At 41.9% G+C, this 17,409-nt stretch overlaps 1 protein-coding gene across 4 annotated transcripts in view; it reads right to left on the bottom strand.

Moving 5' to 3' along the window:
- DSTYK (dual serine/threonine and tyrosine protein kinase) overlaps nt 1-5,264 on the bottom strand; it is a 61,829-nt gene extending 56,565 nt beyond the window's left edge. For 3 of the 4 annotated variants that reach the window (XM_032644324.1, XM_032644333.1, XM_032644348.1), the window contains exon 1: nt 4,830-5,264. In XM_032644324.1, the coding sequence (XP_032500215.1) occupies nt 4,830-5,094 (265 nt within the window). In that variant the 5' untranslated portion in view covers nt 5,095-5,264. The remainder of the gene's footprint in view (nt 1-4,829) is intronic. The other variant, XM_032644340.1, reaches the window with a different exon arrangement.
- Nucleotides 5,265-17,409: the final 12,145 nt, after the last annotated feature.

Raw genomic sequence — 17,409 nt, 5'->3', positions numbered from 1 at the left:
AAGAACTAACCATATTGAAATCAGTAATGCCTTTTAAGACTAAACTAAACATATTGTAAATGATAATAATCTTAAAGGTAATAATGTCTTTTCTTTCAAGAGCAGGCAGAATTATCCAAGCCTTTTTAGTAGTGCGCTGCCCCGTGCCATGGGAAACAGATTATCCTAGCAAAGGAAGATTAGGAAGGGGAAAGGAAAGGGACTGGAAATTGGTATAAAAGGCTTGAGTAGGTAGTGTCACATTATACTCGCTCAATCAGAAAAAATCTCCCACTGAAGTAGATTATGGTTCCATGTCAAGGTATGGAGCCTGGGTTATGACTCACTTGTAACGTAATCTCTCCATTGCCAGGGTGCATTTTCTATTCCCATGGCCAGATCAGGAAAGAACAAGGGAGGAGTCACAGAAGCAGAACGGGACTGGGAGCTTAAGAGACCTGGGCCTCAATCTGGCATCAGCTCAAAACTGTTCTGTTCCTCATTCCATTCATCACTCCTCTTATTCTCCCCCCGACCCCCCTGTTCCAGCCTCCTAATCTAATGTTCACCAAGTACATACACACACACATTCAAATGTCACGTATGTTTAGAACTAACTATATGCCTGTGCTAAGTGCTTTAATGTATATTATCTCTAAATATCACAACTTTGTGAGGTGACACTATCACTCCCATTCTATTTATTTATTTAGATATAATTCACATATCATAAAACTCACACTTCTAAACCACACAATGTAGTGGTTTCTAGCATATTCACAAAGTTGTACAACCATGACCACTGTCTAATTCTAGAACATTTTTATTCCCCAGGAAGAAATCCCATACCCATTAGCAGTTAGTCCTCATTTTCCTCTCCCCCCATCCCCTGGCAATCACTAATCTACTTTCTGTCTTTATGAATTTGCCTGTTCTGGACATTTCAAATAGATGCACTCATATAATATGTGGCATTCTGTATCACTCCCATTTTACGTATGAAGAAACCAAGACTCCAATAGGTTAAGTAACTTGCCCCAAGCCCCACGGCTGATAAAAGGCTGCACTAGAAGAGGGACTCAGGTCTGACTCAAGTGCTCATGCTTGCTTTTGACTACTTTTCTTTCCCCACTTGTTACACGAGAAAACAATGGTGGTTGAAACTTTTGACTACTATATGCTGCTTCCATACAGGAAGAAAGTTGAGAGAAAGTGAAAGTTTTAGATATAATTGGGGAAATGGGGTTTTGTTCATCTAAGGTAATACAAGTAACAAATAAGAATCACAGTTATAGCACCATCTCTGCTAAGCTTCTGTTGAAATGCTGAGGCAGCTCTTCTAAACAGATCATGGCAAATTACTAGAAAGCACACCCATCCCAGTCTCTGGCTGTTTTACCCCACAACCAACTTCCCTCCACCCCTCAGCCCCATGAAGATGGCAACTATAAGAAACCAGGCTGTAAAGAAAATCCTCTCCCCCAACTTTAAGACCAACGTTTAAATTTGCTTTTTTTGTTTGTTTGTTTGTTTGTGGTATGCGGGCCTCTCACTGTCGTGGCCTCTCCCTTTGCGGAGCACAGGCTCCGACGCACAGGCTCAGCGGCCATGGCTCACGGGCCCAGCCGCTCCGCGGCACGTGGGATCCTCCCGGACCGGGGCACAAACCCGCATGCCCTGCATCGGCAGGCGGACTCTCAACCACTGCGCCACCAGGGGAGCCCTGTATTTACTTTTTAACCCCATTACCAGGGGCTCAAATGTTTATTGACTAGTAATAGCTAATACTTACACAGCACCTTACCAGGCACTGTTCTAACTCCCAACAACCCTAGAGGCAACTACTATGATTATAATCCTCATTTCCAGATGAGAAAACCGTGGCACAGCACCGTTGTGATCTGCCCAAGGTCACTCAGTTAGTAAGGAGCGGAACCAGGAAGAAAGGAATGTGGCACAGATTAAAGCATTCCAACTAAATACATTTAAGTCATTCCAATTTCTTAAAATTGAGAGGTTTATGATACACTGCAACAGCTTGGAACTCTACTAGATCATAGAACAAGAAAAATACTTCTCCCTCTGCTACTCTGTAGTACTCCACTCTGCCTGTCTTCAGAAGTGGTCAAAGCCTTTATCTCATTACTTCTGAACCCTCTGACAGAGGAAAATCAACAGATAGACGGGCTCTCATTCCCTATAGTTAAGTGAAAAGAAGGTCAATGCTTTGGAAAGAAAAGGAGGAACTGAATCAAGGCGGTTTCACTTATAATTCAGTTTTCCCTGTACAGGCCGAGCTACTCTCATTTTAGATTCCACCTACTTTTTAACTTCTAAAACATCATGTACATTATATACTCACTACACTGCCCTCAGTGAATTCAAAACTGTGAAAATTAAGAAGGAAGCATTATTTGGGGGGTCGTTCCCATCTCTTTTGTGGTTAAAAGTGAAATAATAAAAATTTACAGTAAATCCATGATCTTCAATTGCTCAAATACCATACTACATCCAACCTAGAAGACACTTCCATTCTGAAACGATAATTAAAACCTTCAAAAGAGGTTTTAAGAATTGAGTGTTCCTTCGCTTAACATTTCAAGTTCCTATTAATCAGAAACCAACATTCACAGAAGAAAGTTGAGACAGTCTCTGAATGAACTTGACCTTCTAAAGATAGTCTGTAAAGGGAGAGAACAAGAGCTAGTTGTCTTTTTTTTGAGCTAGTTGTCTTTTAAGGAATGGTTTCTACTTTCTAACACAATCACCTAAACAGCTGGGAAAATGGCATCCCTATAATATACATAGTAAGTGCCACCTCACTAATTTCTCCTGATGTTCCTTTTCACCTCCAAAAACTAAACTGTCCACACTAAAGGAATGGAAGCATTTCATGGAACAAAATCAAATGGCTCCCAGTCCTGTCATCTGTACCCTCTCCTGGTTTTTATTTCAGATGGACAGACTCCAGAGGGTGAAGAGAGTTAAATACGAAAAGATTAGTTCATGATGCAGTCAACTAGAAAAGCCAATGAGGCAAAATACAAAGGTGCATTTGTATTTCTTAAGTTGGCTTTTAAAGAATAAAAACAAGAGCCAGCCAAGGTGCCTTGAAAACCTCCATCTCTCTGAGGTGAATCTACTGTCTGATTTTTTATCAGTAGTAATTCTAAAATAGTTGTTAAAAAATTACAGCAACAGAGGGCTTTTTAAGATAAGCTATAAGAAAAACTTGTAAGCAGCAGGGAAAGCCGCTGGAAAAGCATTGCTGAGGGAGAGGGTGAAAGTACACGTTCTGGGGCTCATCCCTGAAAACATCTGCCCTTCTCACCAATTGTTTTTGATAGCCTCACAGAAATTAGTCCCCTCTATGGGTCCACTTTAAGAATAACAAATCTAAAAAAAAAAAAAAAAAAAGAATAACAAATCTCTGGGCAGAAGATGGCAAAACCACAACTTCAGAAAAGCTGGTCATCCCCCCTCGTCCCACTTATCCCATGAGGTAAAATAAAAGCTTTTTTATTTACATCCAGGCCAACTAAGTGGAATATCACCAATCAGAATCTTATTTTTATCACCATTTCTGGAGTCTCAGACAAATTTAGGATATTAAACATGCAACTTTGGAAATACAGGGCCCAACACACAAACTCTGAAGAGTTTAAGAATTCACTGTATTCTACGCCTCATGTTCAAATTTGCTGTCAGCATCTAAATTAGTGTTTCTGAAAGTGTGCTTGCTGGCCCACTTGCGTCAGAATCCCTACCCATGGCTTGCGTTTAGATTCTTAGGACCCACCCACTAGACATAATCAATCTGTGGCATAGAGCCTGAGATATTTTCAACATTAATCTTAATACACACTTTAGTTAGAGAATCACTCAATGAAACCCACTGACTGCTATACTGTCCCAAGGTATCTGTCTGCATGGGATGCCAGTCCCTTCTTCCATCCAACCTGTTATTTCCTAATTAGACCAAGTAGTTATCAAACCCTCCAGTTCCCCACCAACAGCAGTTTAAGAGGAAGCAAGAAATTAGGAAAGGTCAAAAACGCTGCACGATTTTAAATGCTTTAGGGCCTCTGACACATCCCAGAGAGAATCAAGTCAAGTTCCAGGACCAAAAAACGACCCTTTCCCTGTCTAACTTCTTCACCCTAAACACAATCCGCATCTCTGGCAATTCCCTGGCACCCATCAGACATCCTTTCCTTTAGCGACCCCAGCCCCACTCCCCAGTACATTCCTTTCACAGAGTTGCCAAATGATTGATGCAAGCGTATTTCACATACATAGTCAAACACACAGACGCGCGCGCACACACGCACACACGCACACACGCACACACACACACACACACACACACACAACGGACACACAAAATCCACTACAGTTCCCTGGCCTCCTAGGGCTCCCTGCCTACCGCCCGTCCTCCATCCCTCCATTCCACCATCCCTAACTGGGACTCTGACCACAACTGCTCATCCCCGAACTCAGAGCAACTTTCCTCACTCTGAGGCTTAACCTCCGCCCTCTCAAACTGGGGCCCTCCGCGCTCCCGCCCGTGCACAGCCCGGTCCCCTGGATCCTGCTCCTGGCACTCCTGCCTTCGGGCGCCCCTTGCCCTCTGGTCCCCGCGGCCGAGTCCCTGGAGCCCCTCCCCTCCCCCACCCCGAGAGATGCCCTCCCACGGCATCTCGGATCCGGCCAGGTCAGGCCCGGGGGCCCCGCCACGCGGCCCTTCTTCCACTTTCCGCCTCTTCCCGGGGTTGTTTGCAGGGGCAGGGGTGTGGCCCACCCTCAGTTTGCCTCTCCAGCCCTGTCTTCCTCACGGCTACCCTCCTTACCCGCCTGCAGCCCGATCTCGGCGACATCGCCGGCAGGGCCGCGCTCAGCCCCGCCGCCTTCCGTGGGGGAGGAGGGACAGCTGTGGTTGTGGGAGCCCTTGATGTCGCGGAAGAACTTCTGCGTTTCGCGCAGGTTCTGCCTCAGCCGTCCCAGGTAGCGGCGGTAGCGGCCAAAGCCCCGGCACAGCTCGCGGATCATTCCGCCGCCTCCCGGGCCGGGACCCGAGACCGGCTCGCTCCCCCACGGCACCCCGTCGCCCTCCATCGCCTCAGCCTGCTCTGCCTTCGCGGCTTGGTGCCCGGCCCTCTGGTCCGGCTCCCCTCCTCCCGCCCCGCAGTGCTTAGGGCAGGAGGAATCCGCCTCCTGACGCCCCCGCCTGCAGTCGGCCGGGTTCCCAACCTCCGTCACCGCCGTTGAAAACAAACCAAACCGCAGTGCGTTGCGAACGGAACCTTTATCTCCACTATCCAGAGGAATGAGGGAACGATCACCGGAGCACCCCGTCACTGCGGGGTCTCCTGGGACTTGTAGTCTGGGCCGGGGCCGAGCTCCAAAACCTGGAGACTGTAGATGCGACCGACCGCCCTTTGGTATACATCTCCCCCGTTCTCGCACAGAGCTCACACGCTCTTCCCGACTTAAAAACATGTTCCTGCCCCCTACAGAAGTGTCCCTGAGGAGAGAGAGCACCTGCAGAACCCGGACTCCTGCAGAAGTAGGGGTGCCTTACTGAAATCAGAGGGAAAGATTTTAATAGCAAAGAAAAGTAAGGAAACAAGACTGAGGCTAGTACTATCTCCATGGCTACCCTAAATGACTCTCACTTTCCAATACAGTAGATACTGGGGAAGCGGCTGAAAATACCACGGAAATAGGGAAACCCCTCATGTCTGCATTGCATTCTCCTTTTCAGACTTTCCTTCTCCAGGTGTGGAAGGGGGGTTGTAGAAGGGTCGTTAAAGAGCTGTAAGCTGAAGTTTAGTTGGTTTCTTGAAGTAGAGAGACCGAGCTGGGTAAGGGGAAGTTGAGGTTAGTAGCCTTCCAAACCAGTTCTGATTATCTTAATTTGGCTTCTGCTAATATGGAAAACTTCTAGTGACATGGACTGTGACGGAGCCTGGGACACAATTAGGAATAAAACAAAACTTGACAACCACTTCTTTTTCACTTCCTGCTTTCTTTCTCCTCTTCTCCAGGCACAGAGCCCTCCTGTCTTTCTTGCTGTGGAAAGACCCCATCTTCTACCCGGGCCAGATGTCTTGTCCCACAGGCTGGATAGTGTAGTCCCCCAGCAGAATTTAAGAGGAGACTTGAGTTTGAGTCTGAACTTCTCCAATGCCTTGCCTTGAGACCTGTGAAGTAAGGGTTTGGGCTAGTTGATCTTTATGCCCTCTAAAATTTTGTGAGTTTTGCTTCAAAATGTTTGCTTTAGTCTTCCAACCTCTCATTCCTTGAGTGCAAGTGCTCTTAGCTAATTGATGTTGTGATAATTGGGTTAATTCCATGTAAAATGGGAAGGTTTTACCTATCCAGGGGCTTTTAGTATTGTATAAAAAGGGGTCACTGGCTCACATGAATCTCTACTTGGTAAATGCATGTGAAGTCTCCCCCTAAGGAGGAACTTCAAATTCCTTCTCGTGTTCTCCTTCCCTTTTACTTGCTCACGTATTCTCCATTTGTCATTCTTTATCTTTGAAGACCCCTTCAAAGACCATGGCAACCCCTAAAAGGCTCAGTGAAACAAATGAAAATACAAAATGAAAAGTTTAATGCAAGATGGTTTATACTACTTTTTAGAAGAAGTGGTGTAACAAAGCAATGTGTGATGATTTGCCACACACAGTAATTTCTAGCAAAGGAGATCAGATGAGAGAGTAGTTGAGCTGGAGTTGTCCATAAAAGGAATTGGGAATTAACATCTTGAAGAAGGGGTGAAACATGGCTAGGTGGAAGTAATCAGGGAGAGCATTCTATAAGGTAAAGTTCATGGGGCTCATCCTTTTAAAAACTATTCATTAGTTCTTTATTTCTAAAGTAAGTACAGTAAGTCCCCTACATACCAACGAGTTCCGTTCTGAGAGCACGTTCGTAAGTCCAATTTGTTTGCAAGTCCAACAAAGTTAGCCTAGGTACCCAACTAACACAATCGGCTACATAGTACTGCACTGTAATAGGTTTATAGTACTTTTCACACAAATAATACATAAAAAACAAACAAACAAAAGATAAAACATGTTTAATCTTCCAGTCCAGTACCTTGAAAAGTACAGTAGTCCAGTTCAATAGCTGGCATCCAGGGGCTGGCATCGAGTGAACAGGCAAGAATTATTGACTGGAGGAGGGAGAGGAGGTGGGAGGTGGGAGATGGTAGAGCCGAAAGATCATCAGCCATAAGAGACGGAGGGCAAGCTGCAATGTCACTCACGCCTGACATTGATGGAATGTCACATTCGCATCTTTGAAAGTTCACAACTTGAAGGTTCGTATGTAGGGGACTTACTGTAATATAGGACTATGGTATAAAATTCAAATGGTGCAAAAGGTATGCAAGGGAAAACTAAGTCTTCCTATTACTCCCTGTCTCCCAGCCACTTAGTTCCCCTCCCAGGAGGTAACTACTGTTGCAGATGTATACACTATATAAATATATTTTTTAAAACACAAATATAGCATACTATACTTACCCTATTCTGCCCTTACAGACTCTTCCACAGCAGAACGTAAAGATCTGCCTCATCCTTTTTGACTGTATATTATACTACCATATGGATTGGGATGTTTTAATTAATAGGTCCTCTGTTGATGGACCGTTAGGTTTTGTGCAGTCTTCTGGTATTATGAACAATGCTGCAGTAACTAACCTTTTACATACATAATTTTTAATATGTGTATGTCTCATCTCCATTTTTGATATGCTGGGGAAAGTGATCAATTTTTTCCTGCTGTTTAAAACTTTAAAGGGTGTGAATGACGGTGAACTCTTCCTAAATTACAATCACCTACAAGTAAAAATACATGTTTTATTCCAATATCTAATTCTAAGGACAAATGTGGGAGAATAAGGGTTTGAATTACGAGAGAGGATTTAAGTAGTTAGTGTAGGAAAGTGTTTCCTGCAAGCGATGATGTTAAACACTTAAACACACAGAACTACTTTTGTTCCCTCCTAGGACACCACTAAAATGACAGTAATGGAATTTTTTAAAAAGCATAAGCACCCAATAATGAGAGGAGCCAGCAGCAAAAACAAAAAAACAAAGTAGAAGCTGGGAAGCAAATGGACAAGTGTTAACTAAGTTACTAGCCTGGAAAAACCTGAATCCGAAACCCCAAGTGGGAAAAGCTGAGACCCAACCTGATGTAAACTGCAGAATCCCTCAAGTCTCAGGAATTGGTAACAGTAGTTCCCCTCCTAGCTACTGTGTAGAGGACAACAGGGCTGCCATGTACATCTCGTACCATGGGCAGGGATTAAAACGAGGATTTTGAAAGTTGTTTAAGAGCAGTTAGATCTCCAAGTCACCTTCCCCTTCTTCAACTGTCCCCCTGACCCCACTCCTCCAAAAGAAGACTGAAGTATTTATTCTCCAGAGAGGGCTGAATCAGAGGTCTCTGTATAAAATGGGAGGTTAAATGAACTAATGAATACCAGATGTGAAGATTCCCAACCCTTCTCCTCCATTGAATTCCTAGATCTCTAGCTACAAAATGTTTACTCTCCAGGGAGGAAACTTGCAGTGTCTTCTTTAAGGAAGCTGACCAGCCCAAGAGGAAAGGCCCAAAGATATTGACATCAGAACCAAGATTTGGGGTTTTATTAAGGTATAATTAACATACATTACATTAGTTTCAGGTATACAACATAATGATTTGATATTTGTACATATTGCTAAATGATCACGACAGTGAGCCTAGTTAACATATGTCACCATCCATAGTTAAACAAATTTTTTTCTTGTGATGAGAACTTTTAAGATTTACTCTCTTGGCAACTTTCAAATGTGCAGTACAGTATTATTAACTCTAGTAGCCATGCTGTACGTTACATCCCAGGACTTATTTATTTTATAACTGTAAGTTGGTACATTTTGACTCCCTTCATCCGTTTTGCCCCTGACCCTCATCCTCACCCTCACCTCAGCCTCTGGCAACCACCAATCCAGAAGAGAAATTTTTGTCTGGCTTGTTCATTGCTGTGTCTCCAGCACCTAAAAGAGTGCCTGTCATTTAGTAAGTGTTCATTAGATATTTGTTGGATGTTCACTCTAGATATTTTTGAATATTGAGAAAAACACAAAGGAGAACATGGCTTAAAAACCACTCATATTTCTATTCGGAAAGAACCAGTAGGTTATATTTGTATCTATTAATGTTGATCCTCAATGCCAATTATAAATCTCAAAGTATTTAGAAGGAAGAGGAATAGGTGAGACATACGTTATCCTTTCTAACTTTACTTTCCTATGGCAAGTTCCTCTAGGTTAGATGATTTCTAGAGAGATTCTGAAGACTTGATAGTCATGTTCATATAGGTGGGAATCAGGTGCTTTTTGTGGAACACCAAAAGACATTAACATTTAATTCTGTAATGTGAGTTAGGAACAAGTTTATTATGAGAAAACATGACTATTCTCTGTTATGCACCATAAAATCACAATCACAAGTCCAAGAATTAAAAAACCCACAAATTAAAGAAAAAAATACAACAAACAATTAAACAACATTTCTGAGCTTTCCATAGGTATTTCTCTACTACTGTTCAATTGTCATCGTCTAAACTTACTAACAGGCAAGTGATATTCAACTCCAAAGAAGAGAGGAAAAATTATGGAAGATGAGAAAATATAATTCATTAACTTAATTTTATTTATGAATTGGAAAAGATCACCATTACCAAGTTGAGCAGCAGAACATACCTCTTTCCAGCTCAAAACTGATTTCCAAGGGGACTTGTTTGAGAAGCCCTATTCTAGACAATTTTGCTCCCTTCTCGGCTTATTCTGTATATTGCTGGTGTGTTGCAGAGCAGTGCCTCTCAAACTTTAAAGTGCACAAGACTCACGTGGGCATCTTGTTAAAATACACATCTGATTCAGTAGGTCTGGGGTAGGGCTTGGGATTCCACATTTATGACAAGCTCTCAGGTGATGCCAATGCTGCTGGTCTGTGGACCACACTTTGGGTAGAAAAAGTGTACAGAGACAGAACAGGAATCAGCAAAGCCTGAGGATTAAGGAAGTAGGATTGGAATCAAAGAAACCTGTGTTCAAATCCTAGTTCCCCTTCCCTTTGTTATGCCCTTGGAGACATTACTTATTATCTATAAGTCTTAGTTCCTCATCTGTAAGATGGGAATAATAGTGCCTTCTTCATAGGGTTATTGTGAGTATTTAAAACAACAATGCCGGGACTTGCCTGGTGGGCCAGTGGGTAAGATTCCACACTCCCAATGCAGGGGGCCTGGGTTCGATCCCTGGTCAGGGAACTAGATCCTGCATGCATGCCGCAACTAAGAGTCCAGACCCGGTGCAGCCTAAATAAATGAATAATTTTAAAAATCAATGCCAATTATAAATCTCAAAGTATTTAGAAATAAAAAGTCTTTTTAAGAAGCAGTATCTGACACATGATGTGTTTAATAAATGACAACTGCTTTTATCAGTTGTGGTATCATTTTTACAAACCCGATTTCTAGTCCTAACTTGCTACTGTATAGTCTTGGGCAAGTCATTCGCCCCTCGGAGTCTTGGTTTTCTCATCCATCAAATGGGATAATAATTATGACCACCTCATAAGGTTATTATGAGAATTGAAACAGGGAAAAAAGTATAAAAATGCTTAGTACAGAGGCTTGCACATAGAAAGCATTCAATAAAAGATAACTGAGATGCTGATGATTGCTACAAGCTTACGTTCTTATCCTGGCTCTGTGACTTGCTAAAAGGGAGAATTCTATGATTGTGTTTAATCTCACTGTGTTTTGGGGAGGATGGAATGAGCCAGAGGAAGAGAAAGTGCTTTGGAAATGAAATCCTGTAAAAATTTAGGAAAAAGCACGGGAGTCAGAATCTGACCTGAGTTCTGGTCTGAGCTGTGATGCTACTTACTTTGTGATCCTGGGCAAATCACTTAACTTTTTGGAGCCTCAGTTACTTCATCTGTATAGTGAAGCTAATGCCTACCTCACAGGGTTGGGAAGACTAAATGACATAATGTGTAAAGCAGTTAGTAACTCTCCTGGCACATAAGAGTGTTTAATAAATGTTTTCTTTCCTCCCTGTAGTAAATACATTCAGGATTATGTATTTTTCCAAGGAAATTATGTATTTCCAAGAACGTTTTGGTTTTGTTTATGAGATTCTCTACATGTAGGTTTATTAACTTGAAGATTAAAGGTCTATAAAACAGAATTGCTAAATGTATTCTATTTAATTATACATCAAGTATCATTCCAATGCTGAATATTTCATCAGTGGTATCCCTGGCTGTTAGGATGCAGAGCATGGGAAGGAAAAACAATCAAAAGAAATTTAGTATAACCCCAAACAGAGGTAATCTTTGTTTTACTGCCAAGAAAAAGAACAAGTAGAAGAACAAAGTAGAAGAAGAAAGTAGAAGAACAAAGTTTCCAGAAATTTTTTAGAGTAACTGACCCAAAGCTTTCCAGAAGAAGCGCTGAACATTGCTTTGCCACAATTCATTTCTCATCAGTAAGATTGGAAGACTGGTAATGCTTTTCCAAGTCTAAATGTTTTTGATCCTTTTTCCACTATGTTGCCTGGCATTTTGGTGGAACTCGTTTTTGGTTAATTTCTTTACCTGCCAAGCATAAGACCTTGTAACACATGTTTTTATCTTTCTGGGCTGATCCTGGAAGGAGAAAGATGGATAGCTGAAAACCTATCAACACCCTTTTCTTTGTCTATATTATCTTTTTATTTTTTAAATTTTTATTTTTTGCAGTACGCGGGCCTCTCACTGCTGTGGCCTCTCCCGTTGCGGAGCACAGGCTCCGGACGCGCAGGCTCAGTGGCCATGGCTCACGGACCCAGCCGCTCCGCGGCACGTGGGATCTTCTCGGACCGGGGCACGAACCCATGTCCCCTTCATCAGCAGGCGGACTCTCAATCACTGCGCCACCAGGGAAGCCCTAATTTATTTTTTAAAGCATTTTTAAATTTTTATTTATTTATTTTTGGCTGCTTTGGGTCTTTGTCACTGTGCGCGGGCTTTCTCTAGTTGCAGAGAGCGGGGCTACTCTTCACTGTGGTGCACGGGCTTCTCAATATAGTGGCTTCTCTTGTTGCAGAGCACACGTTCTAAGTGCGTGGCCTTCAGTAGCTGTGGTACACGGGCTCAGTAGTTGTGGCTTGCGGGCTCTAGAGTGCAGGCTCAGTAGTTGTGGCGCACGGGCTTAGTTCCTCCGCTGCATGTGGGATCTTCCCGGACCAGGGATGGAACCCATGGCCCCTGAATTGGCAGGCAGATTCTTAAACCACTGCGCCACCAGGGAAGTCCCTGTCTATATTATTTTGGTAGAGGTTTTCTGGAAAATTCTGAAACCTGAGTTCCAAAACATTTTCCAGCTGGCTTAGTATGTATCTATCCACATGTGCCAAACACAATGCCTGACACACAGAGAATGCTCAATATATTTTAGCCAAAAGAAAATATTTCATATCATCCTCCTGCCTATCCCCTTTCTCAGGAATCAAGCTCTGCAAGGTGGAGGTTTAAGGCAGGTGAGGGTTAGGATTCTGAAGCAAAGGCGGATGGAAGGCATTCTGGTCATGAGAACATTCCCCATCCCCAAACTGTAGAGGAGAGAGGGAGCACTACCCAACAAGCTTCACATAAATCTCTACATGCGAAAAGGGAACCCTCTTGCACTGTTGGTGGGAATGTAAATTGATACAGCCACTATGGAGAACAGTATGGAAGTTCCTTAAAAAACTAAAAATAGAACTACCATACGACCCAGCAATCCCACTACTGGGCATATACCCTGAGAAAACCATGATTCAAAAAGAGTCGTGTACCACAATGTTCATTGCAGCTCTATTTACAATAGCTAGGACATGGAAGCAACCATCAACAGATGAATGGGTAAAGAAGATGTGGCACATATATACAATGGAATATTACTCAGCCATAAAAAGGAATGAAACTGAGTTATTTGTAGTGAGGTGGATGGACCTAGAGACTGTCATTCAGAGTGAAGTAAGTCAGAAAGAGAAAAACAAATACCATATGCTAAAACATATATATGGAATCTAAAAAAAAAAAAAAAGGTTCTGAACAACCTAGGGACAAGATGGGAATAAAGATGCAGACCTACTAGAGAATAGACACTTCAGGATATGGGGAGGGGGAAGGGTAAGCTGGGACGAAGTGAGAGAGTGGCATGGACATATATACACTACCAAATGTAAAATAGATAGCTAGTAGGAAGCAGCCGTATCGCACAGGGAGATCAGCTCGGTGCTCTGTGACCACCTAGAGGGGTGGGATAGGGAGGGTGGGAGGGAGGGAGGCGCAAGAGGGAAGAGATATGGGGACATATGTATATGTATAACTGATTCACTTTGTTATAAAGCAGAAACTAACACACCATTGTAAAGCAATTATACTCCAAGAGAGATGTTAAAAAAAAAAAAAAATCTCTAAGTGCCTGGAAAGCAGGCCTTGAACCTAACTGAGTGACCTTCCTGTGTGTCAGTGTTTAGGGTTCCTGTCATTTTCCTGGAGCTGATTTCAGAAGCACTGATCTAGAACTTTCTCAAAATAGAGCTTAGTGATCCATTAGCAGGTTTCCAGATGACACGGACACACATATCCTGTGTAGGGAGTATGACCGTTTTTTAAGGGTGAGGAGGAATAAAGGAAAAAAAATAGTATTAAATTTAAAATATCACAAAAATAATTCATTTCAAATAAAATTTTCAATAGTCCCATATCTTGGCTTAAAATGTATGATTATTCCTTAGCACTCCCCTCCCATCTTTATCCAGGCTTTATCCAAAATTTTATCATTTCATTTATATCATCTTTAATTCTTACAACAACACTGGAAAGATATATATTTCTATCCCTATTTTATAGATGAGGAAATTGAGACTCAGGTTAAGTGACTTGTCTAAGTTCATCCAGCTAGTAACACAGGTTCATCCAACCCCAAAGCCCTTATTCTAGCTCAACACAATTTTGCCTTCTAATGCTTTCCTTTTATATTAGTTAAAGAAGGCTTTTCGTGTCTCTAAATACTCTCCATATTTCTCTCTGTTAACAGCAGCTTGATATTCCATTACAGTGCTATGCCACTGTTAGTCGTTCACTCCCTATCCTCGGGCATTTAGGTTGCTTCAGGTTTTACACTGTTATAAACAGTTTTTGGTGTGTTGTTGCCTGTTTTCTTCTTTTGAATTATTTCCCAGGATAATTCCCAGGAGGGTTTTACTGGGTGAAAGGGTACACACAGTTATATGGCTCTAGCTATATATTACTGAATTGTGCTATGTCATTGTATCTTGAAAGAGAGTACTGTCTTCTTTCACCAGCACCCTGTGAGAGGTTTAAGGCACGCCTGGAAGATTCACCGATGAAAACAGCCCTTTGTCCCTCTATCTGCTTGGATATGCCCCAAGGCCATATGAGACTCCCTGAAAATGATTTATAACACAAGCATGCATGCTCCAGAATAAGATCTCATATGAAAAGGTTTTAGGAACTGTCAGGACGAAGTAAAATTGAGGAAAAGTCATACTAGAATAAGAAGCTCTGTTCCAACTGGTGGAAGGTAATTTTGAGATATATATTAATATCTCTGAATCTTAGTTATCTTACAATGCAAGAGTACCATTGGAGGGTATTGAAAGGTTTAGACTGAAATTATATGACATATAATAGGCACTCAATCCCAAAATAACAGTGCAGTAAGCATTGTGGGAAAAGTACACACATTGAAGTAAAAAAAAAAACTGGTTTGGCTAGCTCTTTCTAGCCAGGTGACATGGGGCAAATTTTTAATCCTCTTTGAGCCTCAGTTTCCTTTACTGTAAAATGGAGGTTGATACTTAACTACAAAGTTTGTTTTACAGACTAAGTAGGAGTGTGTTCCAAACATATAGTAAGTGCTTGATAAAAAAGGAGCTATTACTAATTCACAAATCTATCAATAAATGTGATCAACCAAGTCTTCCCCTACATCTGTGGTTCTCAAACTTAGTGAGCATAAGAACCACCTAGGATACTTGTTTCAAGTGCAGATTTTCAAGCTCCACCCCTGGAAATTCTGTTTCCATTAGTTTGGGGTGGGGCCCAGGAATCGGCATTTGTAACTAAATTCCACGGTGATTTATGTTGCTGATAGTCCATGAACCATACTTTGAGAAACACTGCTCTATGGTCTCAGGGAATAAAAAGAAAAAAGGGGCTTCCCTGGTGGCGCAGTGGTTGAGAGTCCGCCTGCCGATGCAGGGGACACGGGTTCGTGCCCCGGTTCGGGAAGATCCCACATGCCGCGGAGCGGCTGGGCCCGTGAACCATGGCCGCTGAGCCTGCGCGTCCGGAGCCTGTGCTCCGCAACGGGAGAGGCCACAACAGTGAGAGGCCCGCGTACCACAAAAAAAAAAAAAAAAAAAAAAGAAAGAAGTTTTTCCCACCACTAATGTGCCATAAAAATTCTATAACATGCAGATGTAAAATTAAAGAGTTTCAAATATTGAGTGATTCTATATTCAAGATGATTTATATAGTTCTTACCTACTTAAAGGCTTCAGAATCATTCTAAAGTGACATTTTATCCTTTTAACACTCGTGATATGGATGAATGTGCATATCACTCTTCCTTGGAGTCGTCTTAATCCCTCACAGAGATCACTCTCTGTCTGGACTGTGGTACTTATCTCCCCCTTGGAGTATTGACAGACATTACCACTTCAATCTTATGCTGTTGTTTTACATTTCATTTGTGTCTCATTTCCCCAGCTGGACTTTAAGTCCAAAGGCAGGGACCAATGTCTTTTTTTGTTCTCTATCTTCCACAAGCATGTTGTAAAGCCTTTGTAAATGATATTTATTTCATAAATATATTTGAATGAATGGAGATACATCTAACTGTAGCCTAATACTCATTGATAAATTCTTTACCACAAGAGTGGCTCAAAATTACAGTTGTGAAAGGACTATTAGGCTATTAGGCTTTTAGCTTTAGAGTCAGACAGAGCAGTGTGTAGCTCTCAGGCCTATGAAAGTGCTATAATCTCTCTGAGCCTGTTTGCTTAGTTGTAGAGTGGATAACCCTTACCTTGCAGATTTGACATGGGGATTAAGAGAGAGTTCACAGGGTTCCTAGCAAAATGCCTAACATGGATGGTTCTCTTTAAACACCTATAGTTCTCTGTGCTTGCTCTTATTATTATATTTAAAAGTACCGCATAGAATAATAGATGGAACTGCCATAGATATTTATCTTCAGATGTAAAATAATAAAGAACCGATTCTCTCTGAGCAAAGCTGATATCTTCTCTTCTCTTTTTCTGATTTTTTAAGGTCTAGCATTTTCAGCTTTAAGTCACAGACTGTCCAGAGGTTTGTATGGGTTCCCTATGGAGATGGAAAAGGACACAAAGCAGCCATTTTACCAGTCCCAGGCTCTCACAGAGAGCAGTACAATCAGGGTTTAAGTTTATGCTTCACAAACCTCCTCTGTTCATGGCCATGATGCTTGTGACTTTTCTCCCATTACTAAGAAGCAACCAGCACCCAGAATGAAGAATATGCATCCTACCTGAAATGAGAAGCAGGAACTTCCCCTTTTTTGTATTACAGATAGGAGATTCACCGCTCCAAGGAAAGAGTCAAACTTTGGATCGCCCATGCAAGTCTTAGGAAAGCCGCTAGAAAGATGTTGACAAAAGTGGCAATCTGGGTTTGTTTACTCCTTTATAGCGTTGCTAGTCAGGTGTCAGAGAGTCTATGCTATGGAGGAAATAATATATATTATTTCTCGATAAAAATAGTAACTACAGTTTTATACCTGAAGGCAAAAAATTGAAACAAATAGCTAAGAATAAAGTGGATAGTGGTTAAATAAACCATGATACATTCACTTGATAGGATGGTAAACAATCATTTACAATGTTTACCAAGACATATGGAAATATGTCTAAGTAACAGCATATGGAATAACATGGAAAAATATAATAACATGTTGGAAAATGCTTCTGAATACATTTTAAGTAAAAAACAGGGTAAAATTTAGTTTAGACTCAAGAGCTTTCTCCAACTCACGAGTGATGCAGAGCCTTCCCAGTCCTGCCTGCCTCTTACAATAGCCAATAAAAAGCCTGTACTTAGGTGGTGGGATTGTGACATCAGCAACAATCCAGCCAATCTCCCTGACGATTATTTGCGTGGTTTACACCTCCTAATCCAACGGAACCCAGTTTCTTTTAGGGAGAGCATTGAGTGGAAGTGGAAATCTCCAAAAGAAAGGGAAGAAAATTACATTAACAAAGGAATACTTGTAATGATGTTGGTATCAAAATACAGTGATCAAAATTATGATAACTGGTTTCT

The sequence above is a fragment of the Phocoena sinus genome, chromosome 1 (assembly GCF_008692025.1).
Source record: "Phocoena sinus isolate mPhoSin1 chromosome 1, mPhoSin1.pri, whole genome shotgun sequence".
NCBI lineage: Eukaryota > Metazoa > Chordata > Mammalia > Artiodactyla > Phocoenidae > Phocoena > Phocoena sinus.
This window is presented reverse-complemented; position numbering and strand designations above follow the sequence as displayed.